The sequence below is a fragment of the Lepisosteus oculatus genome, chromosome 16 (genome assembly GCF_040954835.1).
Source record: "Lepisosteus oculatus isolate fLepOcu1 chromosome 16, fLepOcu1.hap2, whole genome shotgun sequence".
Taxonomy (NCBI): Eukaryota; Metazoa; Chordata; class Actinopteri; order Semionotiformes; family Lepisosteidae; genus Lepisosteus; species Lepisosteus oculatus.
This window is the reverse complement of record NC_090711.1, coordinates 8,529,054-8,541,503: the sequence shown is the minus strand read 5'-3', so window position 1 is coordinate 8,541,503 and position 12,450 is coordinate 8,529,054. Positions and strand designations below refer to the sequence as shown.

Here is a 12,450-nt window from a genome sequence, read left to right as displayed (position 1 = left end):
GTGTACGCCTATTCTTGTGCGTAGACGCCAGCAGTGGGATACATTACACACGCAATAAATCGTGCGTATGTCGGCTGGCAGCAGCGTCGGCTCCCGGAAGAGGCGCTGCGGCATGATTTGGCTGTTTTGCGCTTGCCGTTACTTTCAGTTTCAGTACTCTGCTTTCTACGCCTGAGCGTTTCTTTTTCTTTGCCTTGGGACGGTTATTTTAGCCTCAGAGAATGAGTTACGACCGAGCCATCACGGTCTTTTCCCCGGACGGTCACCTGTTCCAGGTGGAATACGCTCAGGAGGCGGTGAAGAAGGGATCCACCGCAGTGAGTAACCGAGAAACTCGCGAATGACCCACTCCAACTTCCACTGCATTTGTTGAAGATGCAGTTCAAAGTCTGAACCATTTCTTCATTTGAATTCATATACGATACAGAATACACATACAGTACGCATATTGTGCTGTAATAGTAAGATTTCTTTGTTAGCCAGAGGTCTTTAAATACATAGTATCTAGCTGCGTGTTACCAAAGAGGGCAAAACGTGCGTTTTTTTTTTAGATTTGCGGGATCCAAGTCTGTTCTGTTAAAATTCCCATTATTTCACTTTGACCGTATCGCTGGTTTTATCTTAAGGCGGCATGCCTTGTGTTAAGGGTACCCAAGGTATTTAGATGAAATATCGCCATCACTGGTTCATGTGGGTGGTTTGATGTCTCTGCCACGACAATTTCCGTCCCTTCGGAAACTTGCCGTTTGAACTTATATTTAACTTTGAATGACAGTGAACCCTGTCTAGGACGCAACCAGGCATGTATAGCTTGCATAAAAACTCGAATTGGGTTCAGGAATTGTAAATAGCTCGAGTAATGTTTATGGAGATCTTCAATTTAAAACCTGCTTTTGGCTTCGTAGCTAAGAGTTGACTTTGGCGACGGCTACCGAAGTAAATGTCACAGGTCACAGATCTAGGATGCCGTGCTGTTAGTTTTTCAGCGGTTGTAAAATTAAAGCGCACGATTCACTTATCCATCGATAGCGCTTTCACGCTAAGGAAACCCGTGGCAAGAACATACTGTAGCACTGCATAACACATGGCGCTGGTCGGAGCTACGCTGGGCACAACAAGAACAGTTCCCGTGAAGCGCTCACAGCGTCAGCGTGGAGACACCGGTTAATCTAGCCAGCATGTGAAAATTGGGAGGAAAAACCCCTGCGGAGAGCATGCAAACTCCACACACAAGGAGCCCCTGCCCAGTATCAAACATGAATTAGAAACTCTGAAACAATGTCCCTTGGACAATGGCACACCCCAGGAAAGGACTTTTACAAACCAGAAATTGATTTTCCTTAGCGTACAGACATGGTCTGGATGTTGTTGGTTTTTTTTGCATAACATGTTCGCTAAACAAAATAGAAACATTCTAAAAAATACATGGCATGCATAAGGCTTGCATTAAAGTGTTTCTTCTGCAGTCTCGCATCCAGGCCATGACTGCTATGAAGCCAGTTATGGATCGGCTAGCTATGAGAACTGCTGGGCTACTATGCCTTTTAACTGCATTAGAATGTTTTTAAAATTTGGATTCCAACATAGTATGCGCACAAAAAAGTTTAACATCATTCTGGTTTTATTTCAAAGGAACCCCTTTCTGCATTTGTTTCATCAGGTCGGAGTTAGAGGTAAAAACATCGTTGTGCTTGGAGTGGAGAAGAAGTCAATGGCCAAGCTGCAAGACGACAGGACTGTCCGGAAGATCTGTGCCTTGGATGACAATGTTTTCATGGCCTTTGCAGGTAAAACTTTCCCTGGACTGGAGAGACTGTGCCATTTCCTTAAGTTTGGCAACTGTGGGTAGATTTTGCACGCGAGTGTTAGAGAAGTCACAGTTCAGGTGCAGTACAGTACTGGAGGTGCTGATACCTGTGTGACATGCTGAGCTCATACTTCCTGTCAGGAGAATGCATAGTACAGTAACCACACTGCCCAGAATATTGCCCAGTGTGGCATGTAACACGCATAATGCACATTTAGAAAAACTATATGACTATAGGATGTAAAATATTCTGCTGCATGTTAATATCACATTTTAAATCTGGCTGGTTGTGTACTATGTGAAATATATATCCGAACTACATGCCCATGATGGTCCACTCTTGTTTTCCGAGTGTCTTGATATATTAAGTTTTCAGTGGTGGATTGTAAGTGAAGATGTTATTGATGATCTGTAAATCATTCAAAACAAGGTTTGTTACTTTCTGTTTTAATCTGATTTCAGGTAGCCCCATCTGACCTTGGTCAGATCCAGATCAGGAGCTTGTGGTGGCCACTTAAACGATTTTAGAAAACCAGCTGCTGCATTGCTTTCCAAAATTGCTTTTACTGTATCGGAAATTGCAGCTTTGGAGTTATAGTTAAATTAACAGCAGTGTGCATGTGATTTATTTTTTTTTAAGAACCCTGAACCACAATCTTTTTGCAGGGCTCACAGCCGACGCCAGGATTGTTATAAACAGGGCCCGGGTGGAGTGTCAGAGCCATAGGCTGACAGTGGAGGACCCTGTCACTGTCGAGTACATCACACGCTACATTTCCAGCCTCAAGCAGGTAGGATTCCCCACTGTAACTGCCCACTTCAAGGTTCACTGAGAAATTTAATGAGCCGATTCTCTTTGTGCTCTTAAGGTCTCGCATAAAATCTCCCCTCATATCTCCAAAAAGCTTTGTGTAACAGCCTTAAACTAAACGGCCATGTTTAAGACCTAGGTAGCAGGATCAGAATGTCAACATAGGTAATAATTCCCTTCAACTGCCAGGTTTCTTTAAAAAGACAAACTCATAATACGTGTATTGCAAGTTCCAATTATTTAGTCAAACATTAGAAAAAAGTTAGCTGGTGTTGTATGACTTGTAATAGCTGGTTTGTAACGTTACAAAGCTAGACATGTCACTGTTACGATCTAAGATGACTAAATAAAAGCCCTGCAGAAGCACTGTACTTTTCTGTGCTAGCTACGCCCCAGAACATCTCCTTGCTCAGATGAATCAAACAAGACAATGCGATTAGCTGTAAAATGTTCTCTCCTCAGCGTTACACTCAGAGCAATGGGCGCAGGCCTTTTGGGATTTCGTCCCTCATTGTGGGTTTCGACTTTGACGGAACACCGAGGCTCTACCAGACTGACCCATCAGGAACATACCACGCATGGAAGGTGAGCCTACTTTAGACTACAGGAAATGCTAAAAAGATATTTCTACAGTAGTTTCCAGTGAAACAGCAGATTGGTGTAACGGCAACGGCTTGTAAAGGATTAGTTTCGACACCCCACAAACTATAACCGGATTTATCTCTTGTCCTCTCCCAGGCAAATGCTATTGGAAGAGCTGCAAAGACCGTCAGGGAATTTTTAGAAAAGAACTACAAAGATGAAGACATGGAATCAGATAAGGAAACCGTGAAACTTGTAATCCGAGCTCTTCTTGAGGTAAGAGTCAAAAACTATTGAAAGTTTTGTGTTGATATTTCCTGCTGTTTATATGAAAAGGTTAAATTTTAAATTTCAGTCAACTCTGGTTATATGATACATAATCTATTTTCCAACTTATTTTGGTATTTGACCACAATAAGAAAGACTTCCCCACTATATTCACTAATACAAACTGGTATAAAAAAACTGCATTTACAAACCTCTGTTTTCAGGTTGTCCAGTCTGGAGGCAAGAACATTGAACTAGCTGTTATGAGACGTGATGAACCACTGAAGGTTTGTATTCACCATAAAAAGCTGCACAACTTAGACATGACAAATGACCTCTCCCTTTGTAACTTCTCTTAAATGTATGCACAATCAGTTCATTTCCCAAATAATTATTGGTATTGAATAAGAGTGAGTAGAACTTGCATCTTTGACAGATGCAAAATATTGTCTCGCTGTAAATGCAGAAGCATGAACTATTTTTGGCAGGTGACTGATTACTAGGTTGTTCTATTCAAATTGACAGTTCTCCATAGCAGTAATTGTAATGTAGACTGGATTTGCTTTTTGGGATCCGTACCTTAAATGCATATTTTCTCCTCAGATTTTAGATCAAGAGGAAATAGAAAAGTACGTCTCAGAAATAGAGAAAGAAAAAGAAGAAACCGAAAAGCAAAAGAAGAAGACCTAAGACAGAACCCTTTTATTTTTCTATAAAATGTCAAAGCCACAATATGGTTTTATGAATAATGATTTTTCAAACCTGCAATAAAATGTGTACAAAATGGATTTGGAATGTAAAATTTGTGCTATCTGGGCATTGGAACTCCTTCAACTTTTTCATAAAATAAGCAGTTGAGGCAGATCAGTTTAATTAAAAGGCAATACAACAGAGCAGATTCTGCAGTGATTTAAGTAATCAATTTATTTTTCAAGTTTTAACATTAAATAAAACTGTGGATCATTTATGTGCATAAAATTAAGACTACTGCATTCCTACTCTATTGCCAATCTCGGAAAGTAAGCAAGCCTAGGCCAGGCCATTTCTGGAAAATGAGTCCTGTGAGAAAAACAGGTTAGGTCACCACTGTCAAATGTTATTCATCAACTAAGTGTCCCTCTGTGAGAAGCATTAGCCAAGACATCTAGGTTAACTTATCCTGGACATGCACAAGATGTACCTAACTTACCTTCTTAAACTGAAGTTTCATTTTACTGATACTTCCTACATAGCAGCACATGCACAGTCAGAAGGGTTAAAAATGTGGATGACTGAACCACTCCAGGAATGACCCCATGTGGGTGCAATGACGGGTATAGACTCAAAGCACATAAAAGAAAGCTTCTTAAATGGAAGTTAATAACAGCACCTAACTAAATCCAAAACATGACTAGAGGACCTGCACAGTATGCATCTGGGCACAGGCTGTGTTCAAGACTTGTCTATTCATTTAAAGGAGCATTACCTACAGTAGGTTGGTCCAAGCCTAAGCTGATCAGAAAAGATGACATGATCCCCGGAATTCACCTTACAGATATTCATAAGTTCAAATATGGTATTAACAGGATTCTCAGGGAGGAATCTCTGGCAGTTAGAGCTGGAAATTATCTAAGAAGGGAGCAAAGCGTAGAAAGGGACTGAATTTGAACTTTATCTTAACTTGGCCCACATCTTGCAGTGTCTAAAAGGTACAAATCCGCATGGTAGACTGAGGCATAAGAGTGCCAGGACTGATGGAGACGTGCCTGTTTTACATGTGATGTTTTATCAACTTCGCTATTTGAAATGAAAGTCGGCACAGGAGTAGGACAATCACACTCTTTGAGTAAAAACACCAAGGGAAACCAAAAGGTTCAGCAAACATTCAGCCCACATTAATGCACAGTATGATGAAATACCCAAAATGTAATTTATGTATGTTTATTCAGCAATGGATCAAACATTTCCCTGCATCATTTACAAAATTGGTTACCTTCTCAAAATCCTTCAAACTAAAAAAAAAAAATTATACAACACAAACATCCTTTCAAATGAATTCAGAATGAAGACACCCACTTTTTTTAGGCAACATTTTGGGTTATCTCAACCATCTTCTACAAGTTCCATTGCTTGGTTAAATTGTTACATACACTTCTATTTACAACCTTGAGGAAAAATAAGTTTTAAATAAACAATTGTCAATGTGCAGGTAATGCTTCATAGGATTAAATTCATATTTAAAGTTGGAAAAATTGCTTAGGAAATGAGTAGCAAGTAGAAATTGCTGATAATCAACTAGGAATATGGCATAAGTGGTCATTGTATAAGGGCAGCAAAACCAAAAAGAAGAGATCTGGGTTTTAAAATGTTCTCAAATGTGGTATTGGGGAAATATGTAGTTGAGATTTACAAACTTTATAAGGTACATACATGTTTTTAAACTCACTTAAAAGCCTATTAATTACATTGTGGCATGGAAAAAAATTCCAAAACTTGAAAACTCACACCTAAACTCTAAAATTGGACGACTCCAGAATTTCCTATGAGAATCAAGCATCAGCTTTGGCACCAACCGCAACAGTAGTCTAAGCAGAACCCAGATCTTCAAAACCAAGTAACATGGGTCTACAAACCAACCCCTAAAAAGGATTAAGAATACTTAACCATGGCAGTCTAATCGGAGCATGTCACAAGAGCTTGGATTTATTCAATCCTGCACCCATGACCACAAAATATAGCATCTTACAAAATCTCACTTTTGAAGATTGAAGACCAGCAGACAACAGACTTTAAAACTAGTTCAGAGGGATTTGTAGAACTTGAAGAAATCCCAATACAAAAAAAAAAAAGATTTGGACCGCAGTGCTGTTCTGCATTCCGAAATACTGAAGTCCTGTTCACAGCCTCCCACTGCCCACTTTTTGCATGGTAGGGATGCGTTGTGCCGCCCCTCTCCCTCTTCTGCCCCTGATGCCCCCTCTGAATCCACGGCCCCTCAAAAACCTGCCAGGAACCCCAAACGTCTCCACATTGAGCTTCCTCTCTTCGGCCCATGTTGTTCGTCTGAAACATGGAGATTTATGAAGTTACAGGCCTTGTCTGCATAAGCCAAAATGGCTACAAGGAGGAAGGCACTATAAGAAACTAACATAGCTACATAGAAACAGTAGCTTCGGATAGTTCTTGGCCTACAGCTTTAAGGATGCACTCTCAAAACACTTTTCATCTGGTTCACTTGTTTGGAAATGTGCACTAGACATCCCAGACATTGTTGGTATTGGTTTCCCACGGGAAGAAACAATTGTCTTTTGAAGTTATTTTCCATTTCACCATTCACCGTTATTTATGCTGCATACAAATAAAGCTGCAATAACTTTTCAGTTCTAGTTTAGCGTGTAACGTGTTGTACATACACACACCTTGATTTTAGTTCTGAAGAAATGTTGTCAAAGAAACACTTTGTCTTGTCATAGTAGCAGTTTGGCCCAAAGAGATCATCTTCCACTGAGTTCTCAATGTTCCCAGTATCAATTTCAGAATCCCCCTTTTCTTCCAGATCACCCTTCACATCTGCAGAAGAACATAGGAAAGTATTTTCAAAAACATATGCGGGTACTATTAGAACTTCATGCTGACCAATACATTTTGCCACCTAATATCAGTGTACATTCCTTAGTGAATCTCAAAGGACAGACCTTTGATATTCAGCTTGTTCTGCATTTCCTTCTCGAGATCTTCTTTGTTGAACTGAGCATTTGCTGTTTCAAAATCAAAGTCTGCATCGAACTGGAGGGTACTGGGCTTTGAATTTCCCACTAGAATTTGTCCTTTGCCACGGTTTCTGGACCTCCTGTTTGCTGTGTAAGGAGAACAATGCAATGATCAACTGCATTGTTAAAAAAGGCTTATTAACCAGTATCAAGCTTCAAAATCCAAACTGTTTGAATCGCCTAATCAAAAACGTTTTGCTCGACATCCTAAACATTTAACTAATAGTGTATGCAAGCAGTTAAAATAATAAAAGTCTGAACTACTGACACTTAAGAGTATGATTGTTGATATTTCAAGAGATATACAAGAAACATTTCCAGAGGAAACTTGCTCCTGAACCAGTCACATCCATCTGAGGTGTATGCAACTCCTACTTACTCAAGACTGTAGGAGTGTCCACTAGTAACGCACACTTGGAAACCATGTCCGTATTCCCAGATGCAACTGTACTACTAAGGTTTATGAGCGTGCCTTCTCATCTTTACCTTGCCTTCGTCTCTGTGGTCTTCTGTTCACATCATTGCTTTGCGCCGTTTCTTGCATTACACCATGCTCAGGTACCACAGCATCTTAAAGGGATGAGACAATCTGTTAACTTAAAAAGGAATTCAAATATTCTATATATACACACTTTATATAGAAAGTATGGAGGAAAAGTGCTAAGTTGGCACAGAAAGTAGGAATGCACTCTGTATTAGAAACCCATGGAAAATGCACCTAGCCACTAATTAAAAAAAGTGAGCCTTAGAATTTCTCAGACGAAAACTGGTTTGTATAAAAATGGTTAATGTCAGTGTCTGCTTCTTCTCCACTCGGGTTTTAGATTTAGTTGTCCCTGCTTCATATTCCAAGTGCATTTTAAGAAGTTACAACTTGCCAGGTCACTGAGGATAGCACTGGCTACCACCTGAACCCTTTGCATATGCCTCTCCACTTCCATTTGACAGAAAAGGGCAGACTCTTACTGCAAAGGAGGACTATAAAAATTAATCAGGTAGTTTTGAAACCATGTTGGTGCACAAGTTAGTTTACAATACACCATGCATATATAGCTACAACTGTACTGAACTACTTTTAAACATTCCAAATGCAGGACATGACATCCAATGGCCACTGCTAGACAACCAGCAACCAGAGTATTCCAGGTCACCTGCCAACACTGATCTTACTTCTTTGGACCTGGGGAACCTCCTGTCCCATTTGCTGTGGGGGTCGTGGAAGATCTCTGTCCTGTTGCGGTGCTGCTTGAGGGGGCTTTTTGTATGCAGAGGTGTCTGGTGGGACAGTCTGTACAGCTTGCTCTACCGTAGGGGCTCGCCTCACTGGCAAGCTGTGAAACCCTGTTCCTGCAAGACACCACATTGGGAGTGGCAAGAGATTCAGAGTTGGAGATAATTTGGAGTAAATACGCTACAAACATTGAGGTTCCCACAAGCAAGAGTTTTCCCTGCAGATACTAAAATTATAACGTTTTAAAAAATTACTCTTAAATACCGAAAAGGCATTTCTACAGCCAGACCTCTTAGGCTTTGTCTAGAAAGACTTAAGACTATTAGTAGTTCAGGTGGGGAGCTGCATCAGCATGCATAGGCTGCAAAGGAACAAGTAATAGGTTTATTCCATGCTGAAAAAGAAAGAATACAATGTTTCGGCTGTGGAGCCTTCTTCAGGTGTATTAAGAATATTAGTACAAGCAGTGTCACACCTTGTCCATTTACCCTGGACACTGCTCCCCTTCCCCTCTTGCACACTGGAAGATGAAATGGAACACAGCAGGGATGAGTTAAAACGCTACAGTTATGGAGAACTGACCCCACTGGTTTAATTAAATGGGTATAAAGTTCAAATTGTCAGTTTAGTATCCCATTTCATCACTGAAGAAACAGAATGCTGCCCAGCCATTGTTGAAAAGTAACCCCATGTAGCCATTTCTTGAAGGATGTGAAGTGTCCTAGGCAATTTGCTACTTGCAGTCAAACACGTTCCAAATGATGACCTCCATTGTGACTTCTTACGATTAAGAAAAATGCACCTCCACCCAAAACTTCAAGAGGTAACATAATAAACCTGTAGAATATTACACTTTTCTTTAAATGGCAATGGTTCATGCAGTCAGCTTTCATCTCAAAAGGTAATATCTTACAAAAGAAATGAAGCCATATTGTCCTGAACTGTGCAAACCCATTCAGTCACCATTACCTCAAACTAAGAGCTCAACACTCAGTGGCACTCACCCAAGCCCAGTGCTGCTGCATACTGCTGATTGAGCAAAGAGCTTGCTGCTAACTGGCTGTATGTGGGCATCATACTTCTGTAGGGGCTGAAGGGAACCTGGTGCTGGTAAGAGGCTGATGATCCACTAAGTGACGACTGCAAAATGAAGAACACAGCTATACGTTTAGATTAAATGCTAAATGATAAAAAAACATTTTCAATAAAGCACTTAAAAATGCATTAACACATCAAAAATTGCATTATTCGTATAAACTTTGGATGTCTGACGTGCAATGTTATTGAAAGCCATTGCATATTAATGACACCCAACAGTACAGTTATTCGAACAATAAGCAGAATCAGGCGCACAAACTTCGGCCACGAACAAGTCGCGTCCCACATACTTGCACAATCGCCGGGTCCTGGGGTAAGGCATGGAGAGGCTTCGGAGGCTCGCACACCGTTATGTCTTTAATATCACTTCCCCTGAAGATGATGTACTCGTAGATCTCGTCCCTGGGAGGCACTGGTCTATCTGTAGGGCGGCCCTCCGTCCCGAAGGATCGCACTAATCCAGGGAAGGACAAATGGCATTAAGACCGTCGGTTCCCACTTCATTACTTACACACAGGTAACAGGCTAGCACCTAACTCCTAAAATAATGACTATCCCGAAGTAACATTCTTAAGAACCAGAACTTTTTCTTGCTTTTACGCCGGTAAAACAATCTTTAACTTGCGAACTAGTCTCTTAAAAGAGATTCAAAGGTACCGAAAGGTAACTGGTTACTGGCGCCACCACCTCAAACGAGGATACAAACACCCCGCCTCTCAAACACAATCATTTCACGGGCACCTAAGAGCGTCTCTGTTACATCTCCTATAAATAAACACGAATAAAAAGGTTTGTAAGTTTCCACTGGAAGAAGGAAAGCAACTGGTACTCACCTTTAGCTAACGCCACGGTCGAGTTCTCCGTATCTATGGTGTACAAAATACCCTCATATCGGATCTGGGCCTTGGATATGAGGCCAATTTTGCTACCAAGGTAAGGTGTTCCGGTACTCATGGCCGGTATATATGTACTTCCTTTACCAACTTGTAATTTTCAAAGGAGATTTTTTTTTTCCTCCACTCCTACGTTCGATCTTTAATTGTAGCAATGTTAACTTGTTAAGAACACCGATCTTAAACATCAAACTCAGCCGAGTGATCCGCCGCCCCATCTCGCACGGTTTTATAGAGAATTCGGCAGAAGAGGCTGAAAACAATCTATCAATCAGACAGTCAGACAGACAGACAGACAGAGGGTGCCCCCTGCCGTTTGGAAGACAGAAGTAAAGACTCTAGTAATGTTTCGCGTTTTGCTCAATGTCGTAACCCCCAACTTTGCACTTGAGCCGTAATGCGGTATGTTGGCTATTGGCCCTTTTAACGATTAACTGTAGAGCAAAGATCCAAGGACAGCGTTAAGAGGAATTGCATTTAGGACAGAAACTAGCTGCTACTTCTTTACACAAAGCGTTGTGAAGATCTGTTACACAGCTAATAAATATTTCCTTACATTTATATAGCTCTTTGCTGGGCACTCCACTCAAAACGCTTTACAGATAATGGGAACTCCCCTCCACCACCAGCAAAAGTGATGGCAGACACATATCAGCTATGGAAGAGAACACAGTAATAAAGCCAATTCATAGATGGGGATTATCAAGAGGCAATGATTTGATAAAGGCTGGGTGGATTTTTGGCCAGGACACCAGGTTAATATGCCTACTCTTTTCATGAAGCGCCCTGAGATTTTTAATGACCACAGAGATTTAGGACCTTGGTTTTACATCTCATCCAAAGGAAGACGCCCTTTTACAGTCTAGCGTCCCCGACGCTATACTGAGGCATTAGCACCCACACAGGATGCAGTGTGAGTGCTCCCTACTGGTCCCAATAACACCTTTTCCAGCTTTCCCAGAAGGTCTCCCATCCAGGTATTGGCCAGTCTCAAACTTGTGGTTTGCCAGCTGTGCGTTGCAGGGTGATCTAGCTGGTATCTATAGCTGCCTCTACACGGAGTTGAAACACATTTCCCGATTCCTTATGAAAAGGATTTATGAAATCCCTTGGTAAATAGTAAGATGTTATCACCTAAGACAAATCAAACTGACTCCTAGCCTTTTTTAACCTCAATGTGTAATGGAGTTCTTCAATACAATTAAAATGTCTTAGACATTCATATTAACACTCCCAGTCTCACTGAGTAAATTGTATTCACACCATTTTCCTCTGCATGTAGGGAGATTTAGGGAGATGGTCGATGGCACAAAAAGATAGAGAACGAGTTTTAGAGAACCGCTCAGATTTTATAAGTCTCATTTTATGTATTGGTGACTCCACTGTAACTACTACATGACTTACTATGTAAGTATACATGTATAATAAGAATCTGCATCTCCTCCATCCATGTAATTTTTTTTATATAGCCAGCACCTACATTACTCTGCAACTCACAACTGACAACCCACTGAAGCTCAGCAGGTGTGAGCCTGGTCAGTACCTGGATGGGAGACCTCCTGGGAAAAACTAAGGTTGCTGCTGGAAGAGGTGTTAGTGGGGACAGCAGGGGTACTCACCCTGTGGTCCATGTGGGTCCTAATGCCCCAGTATAGTGACAGGGAGACTATACTGTAAAACAGGCACTGTCCTTTGGATGAGATGTAAAACTGAGGTCCTGACTCTCTGTGGTCAGTATAAATCTCAGGGCATTTCTTAAACAGGTTGGGGTGTAACCCTGCCCAAATTTCTCATTTGTCTCCTAATAATCCCCAGTAAATTGGCTTCATTACTCTGCTCTCCTCCCCACTGATAGCTGGTGTGTGGCGAGTATACTGGTGCACCATGGCTGCCATCACATCATCCAGGTGGATGCTGCACATTGGTGGTGGTGGAGGGGAGTCCCCATTACCTGCAAAGCACTTTGAGTGTCCAGAAAAGCACTAAGTGTAAGATAATTATTAGTGAAAAGG

General features: G+C 41.2%; 2 protein-coding genes across 4 annotated transcripts; one reads left to right on the top strand and one right to left on the bottom strand.

The window, feature by feature from the left end:
- The first annotated feature begins 86 nt into the window (after positions 1 to 86).
- Positions 87 to 4,255, top strand: LOC102699169 (proteasome 20S subunit alpha 7). The gene is made up of 7 exons (XM_006639509.3): positions 87 to 317; positions 1,661 to 1,787; positions 2,474 to 2,598; positions 3,081 to 3,203; positions 3,357 to 3,476; positions 3,692 to 3,754; positions 4,071 to 4,255. The coding sequence occupies exons 1-7, from the start codon at positions 222 to 224 to the stop codon at positions 4,155 to 4,157; spliced, it is 741 nt and encodes a 246-aa protein (XP_006639572.1). The 5' UTR covers positions 87 to 221; the 3' UTR covers positions 4,158 to 4,255.
- A 1,116-nt stretch (positions 4,256 to 5,371) lies between these two features.
- Positions 5,372 to 10,707, bottom strand: lsm14b (LSM family member 14B). 3 transcript variants are annotated; one of them, XM_069179350.1, is made up of 9 exons: positions 10,379 to 10,706; positions 9,836 to 9,999; positions 9,452 to 9,587; positions 8,923 to 8,967; positions 8,387 to 8,563; positions 7,703 to 7,786; positions 7,142 to 7,303; positions 6,866 to 7,016; positions 5,372 to 6,509 (listed from the first exon to the last, which is right to left on the bottom strand). In XM_069179350.1, the coding sequence occupies exons 1-9, from the start codon at positions 10,497 to 10,499 to the stop codon at positions 6,344 to 6,346; spliced, it is 1,206 nt and encodes a 401-aa protein (XP_069035451.1). In that variant the 5' UTR covers positions 10,500 to 10,706; the 3' UTR covers positions 5,372 to 6,343. The 3 variants fall into 3 exon arrangements, with proteins under 3 accessions (XP_069035451.1, XP_069035452.1, XP_006639624.1); XM_069179351.1 differs by lacking the exon at positions 7,142 to 7,303 and having other exon boundaries at positions 10,379 to 10,707; XM_006639561.3 differs by lacking the exon at positions 8,923 to 8,967 and having other exon boundaries at positions 10,379 to 10,705.
- Between the last annotated feature and the right edge of the window lie 1,743 nt (positions 10,708 to 12,450).